The sequence below is a fragment of the Salvia hispanica genome, chromosome 1 (assembly GCF_029641045.1).
Source record: "Salvia hispanica isolate PSC_SH4W2 chromosome 1, Shi_PSC_v1, whole genome shotgun sequence".
NCBI lineage: Eukaryota > Viridiplantae > Streptophyta > Magnoliopsida > Lamiales > Lamiaceae > Salvia > Salvia hispanica.
The window spans coordinates 16,110,292-16,129,032 of NC_142692.1; the positions used below are offsets into that span (position 1 = coordinate 16,110,292).

The window sequence follows — 18,741 nt, forward strand, 5'->3', positions numbered from 1 at the left end:
ACTGACAATGATCATTGTTTTTGAAGTATATGTAGTGCAATTAGAAACATAAATTAACTTATTAATTAAATAAAACAATGTTAACAGTTGTTTTTTTTGGAATTAGTGTAAATTATTAGCTTAGGGTTATAAGTGATTGACTATTTTACTCTTTCGTTGATAAAAGAAACTGTAAAAATTATTATATTATAAGAGATTGACTATTTTACCCTTTTATTGATATTTTATTTATTATTGAAATACGTGTGTTTTAATCTCATTCATCCATTTTAAGATTTAATGGCATGTGATTGATCTTAGTCGTAGATTGGATAATGTATGCATTTTAATATGATTCTACTAGCTTAATATAAAATATTAAATCATCTCTGCACGTAAGTACTTAATGACTACTTCTTCCATCATCACATGCGTATGCACCAACATGAGTGATTATATCTCATCTTTAATTGCTGAATTATTGTTATAAACTAACACAAAACACTAAACTTAGTCTTCTCAAGAAATAAAAAGTACAAATTACTTAATACTTTCTCCTCCTACATCAGTCATTAACATATCAAATATATGTGCAAAACGTTCGAAACCCACAAATATATACCTTTATAGATGCCAAATATTCTCACTTCTAAGTCCCATAAGTTCTCATAGAGTCAAATAATAATACATGCATAGATACATGTACCAATTAAAATTCATTGCATCTTCGTTGCAAATATTTAGAAATTAGACTAAGATCAAGTTATACAGAACTCGAGGGCAAATCTAAAACACAGGCTGTATACAAAATTGCAATAAATACTTGTTGATGATTTGTGCAGGTTGACAATTAAAGCAGCAAATGTGTAATAATTTTTCTAATTTTGTATTGGATATTGAGATCATGAAATTTACAAATACGTTAATGATCTTAATTTCCAATCACGTGTCCTGTCGCGGATTGATGTTTTATATTTATCGGTATAAAGGAAGAAGCAGCGTCACCGCCGTGCCTTTTGGTCAGCACAACTATGCTTCAAAACCAAAATTATGTCCACATCGATCTTCTAATTTTATGTTCACATTCGAAAAACCTTCTTAACTAGTTTTAGTTTAGTGTTTTGTGATAACATGAGACTTATATAGTGATTTCGGTTGTTTATGAGCACCAATATGGAATAGTTATACTTATATACTTTATCCGTCCACGAAAAATAGATAAAATTGTGAACGGCACGGGTTATAATGTATAATTGATAAAGTAAAAGAGATGGAGAGAAAAAACAGTGGAATGAGTGTTAGTGGATTGTGGGTCCACATTTAGAATGATGTGTAAGGTTAGTATTGGTTGAAAACTTTCTTTTTTGAACTTTGTCTATTTTTTGTGAACGGACTAAAATGGCAAAACTTGTCTATTTTTTGTCGACGGTGGGAGTATTTCGTTTCAACTTTCAATTACTAACATCCTTTCTCAAACCCTTCAAGGTGAATCTTAGAGGGGTTGGACTTTTTTCCTTTTCTTATATGCTGGACCAGTGGCCCAATGTGTTTTTTGTTGGTTGGACTACTGGCCCAATTTCTTTTCCGATACCACTGGCCCAAATTTTAAGCCAGATATATTGCTGGGTCAGTCTTCTTTTTTGGATTTTAGCCTAGATAAGTTGTTAGGTCAGTTAAATTTGGTCCATAATTAACTATTGCTCTGATACCATAATAGAAATTCATGGTTCCATTTAAAAATTAATTGATGATGGTTAGAGAGACCCATGAAACTTATATAGTCGGAGTCCCAGATCTCGCGATTTGTCTAGGTAATGTAAATACTAGGGCTTAATGTTATTGGGCCCCTTTGCGTGCCGCACAAATCACGAGGCAAATTGATTGAAACTATAGTCGGTGTTGTTCTTATCTAATTGATAAAAACATCTTTTACTTTTTGAGTGGCAAGGGAGGATCTGCAGAGATATGAGAAGGTTAAAACAAAATACATTCATCGTGTAATAGATTTGTCAAGCAAGAGTGACTACGAATTTTTATGAGCATGGCCAATCCAATAAATTATGTTGTCGGCATCCATGTATTGCTTTAACTTTTAAACCAAACCGAAGTCTACTTTTACCCTATTTTCTTGATTTGGTTTAAGCCTTGATCCAAATTAGGGTTTGGATGAATGTTGACTTGCATCATGCAAGTGAAGCGCTCCTTGAATGATTATACACTAAAAATGCTAGCTTTTTGCACAACTGATTTGGTTTCACTAATATATAGTGGTGAGATTTCTGTAGACAACCTTTGTTAGTGTTGTGATATAATGTGGCCCATCTCTTTTATTTGTGAGGCCAGTCACTGAGCACAATTCCTTTAATACCCTTACCTATTTATCTGCTCCAACCCGTCCCGCCCTGAGTGTCCATCTTCTTAACACTCTCTTTGCCGGTCTCCTCCAATCATCTTTGATCGGAATTTTCGTGTGTTTTCCATTGCCTCCAATTTCCTTCATCTGTATATATCGACTATGGTTTAAACTCCTTCAGATTCTGACCTTGAAAAGTCGAAGGATTTGGTGTTATTTGAGAGATACTCCTTCCATCCCATAAAAATAGGGAATTTGGAAATGACACGTATTATAATGCAAAATTGGTAAAGTATGATAGAGGGAGAAAGAAAAAGGGATTAAGTATAGTTTAGTGGAGAATATATTCCATCTCATCAGAGAGAGAAAACATATCAAATATAGAAGTGTACTAATTTTAAGGGACGAGCCAAAATGACAAAAATAGATTATTTTTTGGGATAGAGGGAGTATAAGAATCTCTCATTGTTTTGTTTAATGTTCATTCGTAGTGTTGTTCTTGGCCAGATCTAGGGTTTTGGGATCTCATTGAGATCTTCAATAAGAGTGTGCATCATGAATTATTGTTTGTAGATCTTGCATGTTGTGGTATAGATCTATTTAGATTTGTAAATTTCAGTTGTACTATTTCATAAGTGGTATTAGTGTGTAATTGGTTTGTTAATTGTGAGACTGAATATTTCACGTCTAGTTGACTAAAGAGGTATCGGTAAACAAGTAAAGCTTATAAATAATTGAAAGAATAAATTTTTATTATAAAATTAATTAATACATAAAAATAGAACTTATATTTCATTATTTTTTTAAATTTATTCTTTATTATATTTCTTTAAACTCGTCAGGTTGAAGTGTGATAATATTTGTGATATGGAGGTATTAGGGAGTGTTATATTGCTAACTCATAACTTTTTTTTTTGTTGTTAACACCTTCACGGTGGAGGGTTGAGTAGGTCCCTCATCCCATATATATCATGTAAACAAAGTTTTAACAAAGACCATTCCCAAAAGTGGAAGGCCCAAAGAGGAAACGTATTACACAAAACTACAGTTTCCTCAACCAACCAGATAAGAGTTATTCTAGTAAAAAAACCAAAAACTCAAAATCTAAAGCTGGGCATGCCGAGTTGATCCAATCTGGCCAGAGCTCTTGCCCGAGCTGGGATATTGTTTCCTTCAAATCTTTCCAATGCTTGGCTGTCTCTCCCTAATAACGCTAGACAATCTACAACCTTGTTTCCTTCCCGTCGAATGTATGATATCCTCCACTGTGTCCCTCTTAGCTCCAAGATGATTTTGGCCATGGTATGTCTTGTTTCTGCCGGACCCAGCTGCCTCTTTTCCAGAAGCAAGCTCATAACTTCTGCATCTGTTTCCAGCCACAAATTGGTGTTGTGACGCTTTGCAACCTTCACTCCTTCTAACAAGGCCTTTAATTCAGCTTCAAACCCAGAGGCTGCAGCCAACGGGGTGCAGAAAGCCTCCAAAGTTTCTCCAAGGTGATTACGCACAATGCCTCCCCCCCTGCTCTACCTGTTCGACCCTCAAACGATCCATCAGTATTAATTTTTATTCTAGGCCAATCAGGTGGCCTCCACAGGACCTTCTCCACTCTCTTCTCCTTGCTCTTCTCGGTCTGCGCTACCATGAAGTCTACTTTTGGTTCACATTCACTCCATTGCTCCGGTCCTAGATGACCCGCCAAAACTAGATTCCTCAAGTAGATGACAATTCTTCTACAAATGTTTTCCACTTTGAAACTTTTCTCTAAATGGACGCACCCATTTCTTTCTGTCCAAAGAAACCAGTAAATCAAGCAAGGGATCAAAATACAGAGGTGATGTTTATTATTGCATCTCTTGTGTCTTTGCCACCACCTTAACCGATCCTCCAGATTACACCCTCCCCTATCAAAATTCGGAGCCTGCGGGAACCATTTTGCAAAGTGATTCCACACACCAGTTGCTGCCTCGCTATTCACAAAAAGATGTAGTCTTGTCTCCATGTCTGGTTCCGAGCAACAATGGCATTTAGAGGCTAGAGAAACTCCCCTCCATTGCAGCTTTGCATCCACAGGGATTCGGTTGGCTAAGAGTCTCCAAAGAAACACAGATATTGTAGGACTAATGCCTTTGCCCCAGATGAACTCATACACCTCCATTTTTTCTCCTCTGTTCCTTATCAGCTCCCATGCCGAGGCCACAGTAAAATTTCCATGTGGGGTCAAGGTCCATCTGCCAATGTCCTTAGCCCCTGTATTAATTGGTATATCCATGATCTCTTCACACACCTCTCTCGGCACACCCCACTCATCCAGCACGTCAAGGGTAACCTCCTCATTCCAGCCAGTATCTGTCCAAAAGTCCTCCACTCTTGCAAACGATGGAGTTCCCGTCATGGAGCAGAATTCAGAAATCGGCTGATCTTTTAGCCAAGTATCATCCCAAAAGCTTATCTTCCCTTCTCCCAGCATCCATCTAATGAACCTTTGACATTTGATCCCAGCCTTGAACATTCGTCTCCATATAGGGCTGAATCTACTGGATCTATAGATGTTTGATAAGTCATATTCTAAGCCTTGGTTACTGGTCAGTATGTCGTGAAATACATGTATTATCTGCAAAACAGTTGCTTAAGTGTGCAGGATTGAAGGATCCAAGTCAGTAGGTGACGATTCGTGTGACGAAAGTGAAAAGGGCACTAGAAGGGTGCGATACTGACCAGAATGCATGCCAGAGAAAAGGCTCGAGATGGAGAAGGAGGATAGCTGGGATGATTATTTTACAAGTGCAAAAAGGTCAAAATGCGGGAGAAGTCTACCCTAAAAGCAAGGGCAAGCCTCCCTATAAAAGAAGCCATTTGGAGAGAGAGAAGGAGTTCGGTTCGGAATTTGACAATCACACTTAGTGGAATTCTCTCTAGAAGATCCATCCTTCAGCATTATCTTACCTCTCGTTCCTCGCCACAGCCATGGTCACTTGACGTCCAGAGTTTGCCGGAGAAGTCATCTGTCCGTCGTTCCAGCCAGTTGTCGTAGCAGTGTAGTAGTATCATCGCCCGGAGTGGCACAAACAATCTTAATCGCTTTCTTAGTTAAAGTTTACTTGTTTTCATCAACTAGTTATTCTGCAAACACTCATCGTTGTTGCTCTTTTGAAGTACTTTGTTATTTTCCAACATTTACGTTATGAAGTTTCTATTTCGCATGTCACTTTGGTTTGAGTTTGCTTCATTCTGCCTAGGGAAGTTAGATTTAGTTATTGCTTTCAATTTCTAAGTGTTTTCTATTCGGGAGTTGTTGATTTGAAGTTGTAGCTAAGTTAGTCAAATTTTCGTGCATGAGTTTCTTTTCTGCGCCGTGATTATCACCTTGCATGTCAGCCAGTAGAAGTAAAGTTGCAGTTACCGTTTAATTTAAGTTTAAGCATTTTAATCGATGGATCTTGAGTTTGAATGCATGAATCTGAAGTTTAGTTATGGTGTCTGTGTTCATATGATTTTTGTCAATACTTGGTGAAGAAGAAAACGTCAATATCAACTTTAGTTTGAACCACTTTTACTTTTAAGTTACTTTTTACTTTTGTTCCCCACTTTTCAGAGGTACCAGAAAGCCCCAGCCATCAGATACACTTTGTTCTCTAACTTTCCTCTTTTAGTAACTGTCTACTTTCCACATGTCTCTGATACACCTTGTCCCCTACTTTCACGAACACTCCCACATGTCTGTTATTTTCCCGCCTACTAGTCAGTAGAGTACTACCTTATTTCCTGTCTAGGTAAATCTCAACCCAAGCGTGGTAGCTAACCAAACACCCAGGAAAGTCACCACAGTTATCTAAACGTGTCCATCCTCGTGGGATTCGACCCTTACCTCCGCTATACTAATTAGTAAAAGTGGGTTGAGGAAACTTGTTTGAAGTCCGGTCTCGGTCGTCGTATCAACGACTCAGCTGGGTAGGGAATCTCTTCCTGATCAGTTGGATACACTCCAATTCCACATGCGAAACCATCGAGGACATACGACCTAGACCTCGTCCCCTTCAATATTTAAAGAGGACGAGATCGACCAGTATTTCTTATACATATATTGGGCCAATAGAGAATTTTTCTCCCTGAATCTCCACCACAACTTGTAGCTATAGGCTTCCACTGTGTCTGCCATACATCGAAGGCCAAGGCCACCTTCTGAGGTAGGTCTACAAACATCCTTCCATTTGATCCAATGTGTTTTATTTGTTGTGTTACAAGAACCCCAGAAGTACCTGGCCAAGACTTGTTCCAGCATTCTAAGAGCTCCCTTTGTTGGCTCAAGGACTTGGTAGATATGTACCGGGATAGCTTCAAGAATGCTTTTAATTAGAGTGAGCCTACCCCCAAAGGAGAGGTGTCTGTGACACCAACACAACATCTTCTGTGAGATCTTATCTCGAATAAACATGAACAGATTTGTCTTCTTTCTTCCACGAAAAATGGGGACACCAAGATAGGTACATGGGAGACTACCTTGCTGAAATCCTCCCACTGATGTGACTCCCGCTGCCCACCCCTCATGCTTTTTATCAATGTAGAAACAACTCTTCCCCTCATTAATCTTTTGCCCTGAAACTTCCATGTAATGCTTGAGGCAATTCTTGAGCTTCCGGAGGGAAGCCCTCCTAGCTTGGGTGAAGATAATAATATCGTCTGCATAAGCCAGATGAGACACTCCCATTGAGTATCTAGCCGTGCAGTACCTCATCTTCTTGTTCCCCAAAATAAGACGGTCCAAAGATCTAGAAAGATAGTCTGCCGCAGAATAAACAAGGATGGGGATAGGGGATCCCCTTGTCGCAGCCCCGTGAGGATTTGAAAAATCCCGCTGGGATCCATTAATAAGTATAGAAAACCAGCACGGATTTACACATCTCTCAATCATCCCCAGCCACATCTCCGAGAATCCCATCTTTCTTAACACTTTTATTAAGAACGGCCATTGAACACGGTCATACGCCTTAGCCATATCTAGCTTAAGAGCCAAATTTGGTGAAGGATTACATTTCCAGAGCTCATGAAACATTTCCTGGGCAAGCAAGACATTGTCACTCAAGAGACGACCTTTAATAAAACCGCTTTGGTTTGGAACAGTGAGGTTAGGGAGTAAGGGTGCCATCCTTGTTGCTAATAGCTTTGAGATAATTTTATTTGAAACATTGCACAAGCTAATCAGCCTGAATTCCGACCACATAGTAGGATTATTCTTTTAGGTATCAAAATGATCATGGTTGCCGCCAAGCCTCTTGGCATCTGAGTTCCTTGAAAGAAGTCAATCACCGCATTAGTAACATCCATACCAACAATATCCCAGCAAGTTTGGAAGAAGATGGAAGAAAATCCATCCGGCCCCGATGCGTTACCTGCATTTATTCCAAACACTGCTCTTTTAACTTTCTGTTCCGTAGGTAGACTTTCTAGCACACTCATGTTGACATCTGGAGGCAGGGAAGCCAAGAGCTCCAATTCTGGCTCCTGTAATTGTTCAATGTCAGAGGTTAATAAATTCTGGAAGTAGTTAACAGCCGAGGTACGCAGCTCTCCATCATCTGTTATGATTCGACCTTCCTCCTCAATAGAGTGGATTCTAGATTTTGCTCTTTTTTGTTTGACCCACCCTTGAAAGAATTTAGTGTTTCTTTCCCCTTCTACTGTCCATTGAATGGCTGCTTTTTGTTGCCAATAATCTTCCTCCATTCTTAATCTTAGCACTAGTTCTGCCGCTGTTCTATTCATCTCCATCCTAGAGAGAGGAGATTGATCATGTTCAAACTTTTTGAGCGCCTCCTGAGCTTCAAGATCAGCCTGCTTCACCCTTTCAAAAACATTTCCAAACTCATTTTTATTCCACCATTTTAGGCATTTTTTTGTACGTCCCAACTTCAACTGCAAGTTCAGCATACCATGTTCACCCGTGGGCTCCATCCAGCTCTTCTCAACCTCATTCAAGAATGTGTGATGTCTTACCCACATATTTTGAAATCTGAAAGATGGCCGAATAGGAGGGCCTGGCATCTGACATTGGATCAACAACGGTCCATGATCTGACATCACTCTAGGCAGATTAGTGACTCTTGTTGTTGCAAAGAGATTCAGCCACCCCTCCCCAATCAACGCTCTATCCAATCTTTCAAGAATGTTTCCTCTGGCCCAGGTGAATTTTGCTCCATCTGCATCAAGATCTAGGAGCTGGCAGTCACTTATGGCATTTGCATAGTCCACCATCTCCCTTGCTCTATTCTTGTTAGAGCCTTGTCTCTCTTCTTCTGAGAGGAAGATATTAAAATCCCCTCCTACCAGCCACGGGAGGCCCTCCATCTTAGCCGCAAGGTCCCTGAGTTTGTCCCACAAAGGAAGTCTCCCTTCCCTCCAGCATTTCCCATATACTACTGAAAGGTGAAAAGGAACAAGAAAAAGATTAGAGGATATGCGAGCATGAAGTACCTGCTCCGAGATATCCCATTTATCAGTCTCCAAACCATTCTCTGCAAAAATCCAAATTTGTCCATTGTCATTAACTCCTTTGAATTGAAGGCCAAACATCCTGCTGAAGAGATCTGGCTTTGGCGCTGTTAGTGGCTCAATGATAGCCATGATCGAAATCCTGTGCGATTTTATCAAGAATTTAATGGTGCTCTGTGTATTTTTGTTAGCTACACCACGAGCATTCCATATTAACATGTTGAAAGTCATCAGTACAGTTGTATTTCCCCCGAGGTCTCAAACCTCCCCTTCTTATGCATACTATCATCGATCTGGGCTCGAGTGTCATCTGCTCCAGCCTCCCTTTTTTCTAACAGGTTTCCAAACTCCAATCTCTCCATCTCATCTTGATCCTCATCAGGCTCCCAATCCTTCTCATCTTCATATACCTCGTTCTCAAAATCACCATTAGGCAGCATTTTAAGAAACATGGGATTATGGAAGGAGCTCTGCGCTAAAATCCCAGATTCCTCCCCCAGCTCATTTTCCTGCTGTGAGGCCAGAATATCAAACATCCCCTTATAGGAGTCGTCCGAGCTCTCACCCGTCACACCTCGGAAACCACCTTTTACTCCTCTAACCTCCAGGCTCCCGCTAAGCCCACCCCGAAGATCACCTCTCCCTCCCCTGCCCCGGTCAAACGAATATGACTTCCCCAAGCCCCTACCCTGACCCGTTCCCCTGAACCCTCCAGATCTTCCCCTCTTGCTCCAAAAGGTCTTAAAGCCTTCCTCATCTATATTAGACCCCGGGGAACCCCCTTTTATCACCTGTGAAGACCTCTGGTTTTTCATTTTTCCTGCCATCACTCCTTCTCCTAAACTAATGTCAGCCACAGGGTTAGGCATTGTTGTCTGAGGGTCGGCCAGCTCGACCTCCATCTCTTTCTGTCTTCCACTATCCTCTCTTGCTTTCTCATCAGTTTGTTGCCGTTTAGCATAAGGGGCGTTGTAATCTCTTCTTACCGGCTTCTCTTTATTACCGTTTGCATAACAGACCTCCCTCGAATGCCCCACATGTCTACAATCCTGGCAATAATGAGGAATTCTATCCCATATGACTTTTTGATGTATTTCCCTCCCTTGAATATCTATCACAATTTCCTCTGGAGGTGATTTAGAAATGTCAATTTCAATACATATCCTAGCAAAAGACAAACGTTTTTGAGTAAAGGTGGCGTAATCAACCTGTATTGGTGTTCCTAGTAATCCCCCAATGGCAAACAAAGCCGATTTTTCAAAGAGATGTATGGGGAGTCCCACTAAATTACACCAGATGGCTGCTATAGGCGACTCAAAGAACGGGTCGAACTCCGGAGTCCATTTGAAAACTCTCATAGGATGTCTGTCTATGAACCAAACCGGCATACCATTCGGTCCATTAAGGAGTTTGGCATAATCTGCAATCAACTTAAATTGTACCAGAATATGTTTTGCATTGATATAACTCCAAGAATACTCACCCACAAGTTTCATCCCTTGGAAGGCTTTCTGGATTTGTTGAGCCGTAGGTATGGAGTGTGAGAACTTTCCAACAATCGCATGACCCAGTTTCTCCGCGAGAAAGGACGTGTCTGAGCTAGAGAAATAGATGGAGGGTAATCCTGAGGATTCTCCTATTATACCAATCTTCTTGATCTTTTCCGGCTCAAAGAATATAGGATCCTTATCTCCATTCTTAATCATATTCGCAAAAGACTGCCTCTGCTCATTCCCATTTTTATTTTTAACTGCCCCTACCTTGGTGTTCTGTTGTAGCATTGAGGAGCTGCTGCCACGCTGCATAAAAGAAGGGGGTCTGCTTCCACCAGGTACCCCAGACTGGGGCTCCCCTGTCCCTTGTTTGCCCTTTCCCTTTTGTTCAGCTGAGGATGAGACCTCCTTGTTCTTAATCGGCTGTGAAGTATTTTTGTTCAGAGGTGGGAAATCCTCATTTGAAAACATCCCACCCATCAGATGATCCTGCAAATTTACCTCCTGCAACTTCACCCCTTTATCACCATCTTCTCCAGATTCCAGCATCTCTGTGTTTTTACTTACCTCCATGCTCTCTTTTGGTAGTAGGAAATCCATGTTTTGCAGTGGCTGTGCCTCACAAAGATCCAGTGCATTATCCATTTCTGCCATAGACACCATGGATTCAGTTACCAGGTTTGTAATCTCTTCATCACACTCTCTAACCACCTTAGCCTCCTTCACTAGTAACATATTTCCATCATCCCCACCAACCCCTTGGGGAAAATCATCAAACACCTCATCAGCAAGTCTACTCTCAACATTCACAAGCCTACCTTCCACCTCCCCTGCCAAGGCAACTACAGCTCCATCATGAGCACCCTCAATACCACTCTCACTTCCCTCTAAACCCAAACCCTCCATAGGACCACCATCAGCATCACCACATTCCGGAATTATCATTAGCATATTTAGTCCCCTTCCTGCACGTCCTTTCTTTCCCTTGCTAGATTTCAGATCGGACCCGTCCATCTCCTTCAGCCCCAAATGGCGCAGAGCTCTGCCGCGTAAGCCCCCCTTTCTCATCTCCGCCATTCTCATCATCGGCGATTTTGGCCCTGATTTTTTTGGACGACCGCGCGCCGCGCCAGAACGCGGAGCTTTCTTCCTTTCCGATCGCCTAACTGAGGGCAAATCTAAATCATCACCCTCAGCCAGAATTGGATCCTCCTGCTCCTCAATTCCACTCTCCTGAACTTCTGAGTCGCCCTCGTCAGCCATTCCCCCAAACCCCAAGCAACAACGTCCAAAATCGATAGTCGCAACCCCACCACCGACGGGAGTGGCTCAGCAACGGGAGAAATTGGCGAGGAACACAACAAAAAATGAAAATCGCAGCAAAACAGTTGGCCACCAGATCTAACTCATAACTTAATTGCTAACTACAACTAAATAATAGTCATTAGATATTCAAATTAAGGGCTTAGATCATGAATCCCTAAATGTCAATATGATCAATGAAAAACGTTAATAATGCCATAGGATTAATTCCAAAAAATATCAATAGGGGTATTAATGTCAATTAACTACTTGTTTAGTTATAACTAACATTTAAAAGAAATCCCAAAACTTTAAATTTATATAACATATATCAAATTAAAGATAATTTCATAAGGATTCCAACGATATCATACATGCATATGTTCCGACGTGAAAATTTGAAAAAAATTTCGAAAATTTTTAATTTTTTCGTACAAGCAGAAATGTCAAAATACTATATAAAATATGTCAATATAAGCAATGGGTTAACATTCTTAAAGCATTGTGTTGACATTCTTAAAGAATTGAGTTGATATTTTCGGAACACTATATTGACATTTTCATCCAAAACTCTAATTTGGAGTTTTTTTTTATCTTTTTCGATTTAATTAATAAATACGAAGTTACACGTGGCAAATTGTAGACCACACATTTTCTAAAATCCTATGGCCTTAAATTAGTTGTAGTTAGCAATTAAATGATGAGTTAACAATTGATCACTTCCCATTATTGTGTTTACAAATTTTGAAAGGAAAATTATTGCTTGTCACTTCTATCTTTGGGTCGATTTTCAAAAGTAGCTCGACCTTAGCAATATTCGGGAAACACATTCAAACCTTCTATGTAGTAAATGTATAAAATATTGGTATGGACATCACTTGTCACACTTCTGGATTTTCGCTAATATTTTATATGAAGTTATGTGAATTTTTTTTCCCCACCTAAGCGGAGAACATTTAATTATTTTTCTTTTTAAAGGAGCTACTATACTTTTCTTCCGCTTCTTTATCTTCCTTCCTCCGTCCGTCATTAAATATTTTATTTTTTCTTTGTCATACATCCCCAATAAATATTCTATTTTACTTTTACTATAAATTTGTATGGTGGAAAATGTCGAAGAGGTGTAGGTTATATACAAATTTTAAAATCATAAATTCAAACTAATGAAGAAAAAAAAATGAAACAAAGGGGAGAAGGGCATAGGAAAGAAGAAAGGAGTAATACTCAATTATGATTATCTTTTATCACACACTTTCCTTTACATTTCTTAAAATTCGTGTTGAACTCAAATGAGACATCTAAATTAGGACGAAAGGAGTAATACTCAATTATGATTAAACCTTGATTAGGGTTTAGGAGGTGTCGGCAAGGTAGCTAAAGATTAGGTTATGTCCATCGAGCAACCTTAACGGGTTCAAAAGTTTATTAGTACTTTCTAATTACTATGAGCTACATTATGTTACGTGATACTGATTTGTATATCGATGGAATTGACACTAAAAAGAACTAGGAAATATATTTTTTAATAGGCAAACTTTGTCAAGTTATCATTTTTAGTCCGTAATATTTAAAAAATATCATTGGAGGTGCGTCAACTTCAACTTAATATTATTTGAGATATTTTTTTATTTTTTAGACAGAAATAGCCTTATGGCCATGAAGAGTAATTTACTCTATTTACTCTCTCTTCTTCATTAAAATATTTAATTCCCCTCTTATTCTTCTTCCCGTTCATCCTTCTCTCTCTACTTCCTCATCTCAATCGTCCCAGTTCAAGTCAATTCCTACACCAATTTGAAGAATTCAAAGCATCAAATACAAGAACCCAAATTCACTTTCAAATGTGTGTAGAAATCGACTTACATTAGGACAATTGAGATGAGGAAGAAGAGAGAGAATAATGAAAGGAGGAAGAAAGAGAGGGAAATTAAATATTTTAATGAATAAAAGAGAGTGAACAGACTAAATTGCCATTCATGATCATAAGGGTATTTCTGTCCAAAACAAAAATAGCTCAAATGATATTAAGTCAAAGTTGACGGATCTAAAATGATATTTTCAAATGTTACGGACCAAAAATGATAGTTTAACAATGTTCGTGATCTAAAAAAATATTGACTCTAAAAAAAACCGTTAAGAATGTTTTTTTAATGCAATTAAAGACGCTAATTTTTGTTTCTAAATATACCATCAACGCTTCAAAAAATGTCCTTATTGTTGGTGGCCCAACTAAAATTAGAGGACGCAAATGGAAACGTTCTAAAAGATCAAAAGATTAAGTTAACTTGTCCTTAATTTAGGATTTTTTTCTTTTGCGTCCTAAGTAGCTCGATTTTTTTCTCATCAATTTTTTGATGATCTAACTTACGAATCGTGACTTATATGAATTGTGATATACTCTCTCCGTCCATCATTTAAAGAACTATTTTGTCATATTGGATTGTCCACAATTTCAAAAAATAAAAAAAAAAATTATGCGAATCTCATATTTAACTAACTTTTTATTCTCAAATAAATTTTTTAAAACTCATGTCGAATCAAAATGACTCTTTAATTGGTGGACATAGTAGTATATTAGTGAATTGATCAGCTAGGCGTCAGAAAGAGTGCCCAACGTGAGCGCCTCTTAGAGTACTTTTTCTTTCTAATTATTTGTTCTGCAATTCTCCCTTTTCTTCTCAAGCTCTCTCATTTATGATTTTCTTATCAATATATTACAATAACTTCCACCATTCTTTAATTGAGAATTTCATATTTTTTTTTTCCATTATTAAGGATCTTATCAATTCATAAATTACAATCACCTCATTTATTGTCTCAATAATAAAGCATAGGTCCAAGACACATTTATTTGAATAATAACATCACGCCACATTATAGAACATAGACACAAACATAAAATCATAGCAACAAAGTCTTGAACTATTACACATGAGAAGCAACCAGTACATGATAGTGACACCTTCTTCAAGAGTTTGGACGGTTCAAGATTTGGCAACGAGGTGAGACTCCATGTCTTTAGTGATGTCGATGAAGTAGGAGAGCAACGTAAGGGGATGCTCCACATCTTCATTAAGCATCTCATACTCCAAAGTCCACGTCACCAAATCAATATTATCACCCTTTTTCTCTACATGGGATGTAATGACGAAGTTCTTGTAAAGCTCCAACAAGTCACCTTCGAGCACTTTCAACACAATCAATTTCTTTTCCTCATCAACGGTCTCTACTAGTTCTTTTGCTTTCCTCTGTTTCCCATCTGCGTTTCAATAGTTGGGTAATTTATAGGCGGATTTAAAGTTGGTATGCAAAACCAGAATTTGACAAAAGTTTAGTACTTGTATACAAATACCCCAAATATATATGGGTGTTTATTTATCACGATTGTGTTGGGTTGCAAACTCATACCACGTCGGATAATGAAGGGAAGTCGAAAGCAGTATATAAGTGCAGTCCAACCCCAATTAGTTTGAGGCTTTTCGGGAATGACCTAAAAATAAATTTGTGCGGACTTGACCCAAAGCGGACAGTATCAAACAACGTACTCGACAATCCTAGCTTTCAGGAGTGACCTAAAAACAAATTATAACGTACTCGACAATCCTAACTTTCAGGAGTGACCTAAAAACAAATTATATGAATTTGACTCAAAGCGGACAATATCTAAAGCGGACAATATCAAACTACTAATGTGCTCTCAACAATCCTAATAGAGTGAATGCTACAACTATTTGAGTAAATCCAATAACAATGTAAACAGTACTAAAAGTGTGAAGTAATGAATGTGAGGAAGTCGATGGTGAAAACGTACCATGGGTATAAGTCCAGGTAATGATTGAACCAGCATGGCCAAATTCACCCTCAATCAAATCACAGGCATGCACATATTGGGTGGCTGTAGGAACATCATGTGGTGTGTGTCTGAAGAAGTCATGGAACACATCACCACCAGCTTTGAATTCTATTGCTGCAACCAATTTCCCATGTAAACCCATCTCCAAATCTATTTAATTAAAATTGTCTTTTCCAATGTATATGTAAAGAGTAGCCACAAATCTTTACTTTATATAGGCGAACATGATGAAGTCATTATACACATCACATGTAATATTTAATTCTAAATTTCCCATTCAAATAGTATTAAATTTTTGTTTGATAATTATTTTTGGGCAGTGGCCTAGTAGTGGGTTCCATGAAATTTATTTTGCTGATTTTGGAAAGGGATTTGGCCCTACAAAATCTTACTGCTATTTTAGCACGCTAGAGAGTTTTGCGTTGAATCAAATAAATTGCATACAAATGGAGGAGAGATACGACTATTTCTAATTATTTGAGTTAAGGATATTTTAAAATATGTTGGATTAGTTAAGCAAATCTGATCATTTACGATGGCTGGATATATCTTGATTGATTTCACAATTAAAGTATATATGTCCACGCGATAGACGTCATACTAATGAATTCAACAAAATACTATAACTAAGTATTGGATAATTCTACAGGCCTAAACATAGAGGGTGTGTTGAAGGCTTGAATCCCTATTTTTCTTGCATCCAATTGGTTAAATCCTACTACTATTTCACATTAACTTATATTGTCATCAGTATATATAGGAAGATTGACTTGTTAAAGATATTGTAATCAATATATACAAATTGAATATTACTACTTCCTCCGTCCGCGTTACTTATCATACTTTGATTAAGTACGGATTTTAATAAAAGTAACGGAAAGTGAGTTGAAAAGGTTAGTGAAATATGGAATGTGAGCATACTTATATATACTTTCTCCGTCCCATAATAGATGACACACTTGGATATGACATGGAATTTTAGGAGATGTTGTTTTGTGTGTTAAATTGAGAGAGAAAATAGTATATTTATATTGACGTGGGAAAACTTTTTCTAAAAAAGGAAATATGATATTTTTGTGGGACAAACTAAAATAAAAGTGTGACATCTATTATGAGATGGAGGTAGTACTAGTTTTAATAAATTGTGAATAAAAATGAGCTTAGTGGAATGTGAGATCGATTACCAAAAGTATGTTTCATTAGTATTGACGAATGGACCAAAAAGTAACTAATGACAAAAAATAAAGTAATGACATGTAATGCAGAGAGATGGAGTAACTACTCCCTTCTTTTCCTCCGTCCTATAAGAATATGCATTTTGGGTTGACCACAAGTTTTAATGCATAATTGAAAAAGTAAGAGAGAGTTAGAAAGAAAAAGTAATTAAGGTATTGTTAGTGGAGAATGTGTTCCATCTCAATAGAGAGAAAAAAGTTCTCAAAATTAAAAAGCGAATGTATTTTTGTGGGATAGATTAAAAAGGAAAGAGTGAATATTTTAATGGAATGGAAGGAGAATTATTTTTCCACATGAATTAGGTAAAGTTGTGTTATCACTATATATCTGCTGAAAAAGATGTTACTATTAGTTTATATTTTTTATTAGGTAAGTTGTGTTGTCATATACATATACTACTATATTTCTGCTGAAAAAGATGTTGCTATTAATTGATATATATATTATTGAAATAAATTAATATACTACTATAACATAATCATATCCTTCTTTTACATTATTTCTTCTTATCAACAAGAAATAATATTTAATATAACCATCTTCTATATTTTATATACTCCCTCCATATCATAGTAGCGGAGACATTTCTTTTTGACATACGATTTTAGAAAAATTATTTTAAGTGGGTTAAATAAAGAAAAAATAAAGTAGGAAATGAAAAAGATGAAAAGATGAAAAGAAAATAAAGTAAGAGATAATAAAATAAGTGAGAATAAAGTAAGTGAGAAGAAATGAGAGTATTGACTTTTACATATAAAAAAATGACTCTGCTACTATGAAACGTATTAAAATAACAAAATGACTTTACTATTATGGAACGGAGGGAGTACCTTGGCAAGTGGCAACATGACCTAGCTTCCAAAACCGGAAAAAGGGCAAGAAAAACTAATTTTCTGCAATAATTGCTTTCACCTAAACAATTCATTCCTTCCCAAAACACAAAATAATTACTTGGGGAATTATGTGCTATAAATAAATTAAACCTAAGAAATCTCTCCTTCCAAAAATAAAATAAAAATAAATTATCCTACACCACCAAGAATGAACAGCACGGAGCAATTTGCATGTGGTCATTAATGCCTGTTTCAAATCTCAAGGCAAACTGATAGACACATGCTGTGTAAATGCCGGTAGATATGTTGCGGAAATGACAAAATTATTTCTCTGAGTCCCTCTTAATCATTACTCCTTTGTCCGGTAAAAGTAAGTCTCTTTATTAGGTCGGTTCTGGTTTTAATCGGATCTGGTTTTAATCGGATCGGTTGATCGATTTTAATTTTTTATAAATCCTAATATTGGAATCTGAACCGAAACTTATCGGTTTCGGTTCCAAACCAGTCGATTAAGAACCAGTCGATTTGTGATTTTAATGTGTATTTATTTGTAATTTTAAATAATTCAATACCACAAAAATTATAATTCAATACCTAGAAATATAATAATTAATGAATAAAGACAATGGATTGCATTTAATTATCATAATTAAATCACGCTTACAAAAGGAGTCTTACAAAAGGAGTCTTACAAAAGGAGTCTTCTTGTTATCAACCACCATCTATACAATTTGGACCATGTTAACATAGTTTCTATGTTTAAAAATCAGCTCCGGCAACGTGAATTGGGTATGGGATAAATAGGGTTGAAAATTTGGATTTGAAATTTTGAACAATAATATTTTATTATTAGTATATTAAATTATAAAATAAAATTAAAATTGAAATGTAATAAGATTCCCGGTTAAGAACCGTGCGATTCCGGTTAGAACCGGAAATCGAAATTTATTTTTAAAAAAGAAATGGAATCGGTACCGAAATTGAAACCAATTTTCCGGTTCCTGGTTCCTCAATTAACCGGCCTGTTCCGATTCTTATTGTAACCGAAAATCGGAGAACCGGTTAAGCTCCTACTTAAAAGTGGACTGCATTTGGTATTTTGGAATATTCCTTAAAAATGGACAAAAGTAAGGGATGGAAAGTAAGGGATGAAGAATCCTTGAGGATTAAGCACAAAAATCGAGAGAGAGGGGTGGCGGTTTT

The 18,741-nt window shown here is 37.4% G+C and overlaps 1 protein-coding gene across 1 annotated transcript; it reads right to left on the reverse strand.

The window, feature by feature from the left end:
- Positions 1 to 14,447: 14,447 nt before the first annotated feature.
- Positions 14,448 to 15,656, reverse strand: LOC125222695 (kirola-like). The gene is made up of 2 exons (XM_048125453.2): positions 15,428 to 15,656; positions 14,448 to 14,875 (listed from the first exon to the last, which is right to left on the reverse strand). Exons 1-2 carry the CDS (start codon positions 15,609 to 15,611, stop codon positions 14,601 to 14,603), a joined length of 459 nt encoding a protein of 152 aa, XP_047981410.1. The 5' UTR covers positions 15,612 to 15,656; the 3' UTR covers positions 14,448 to 14,600.
- Positions 15,657 to 18,741: the final 3,085 nt, after the last annotated feature.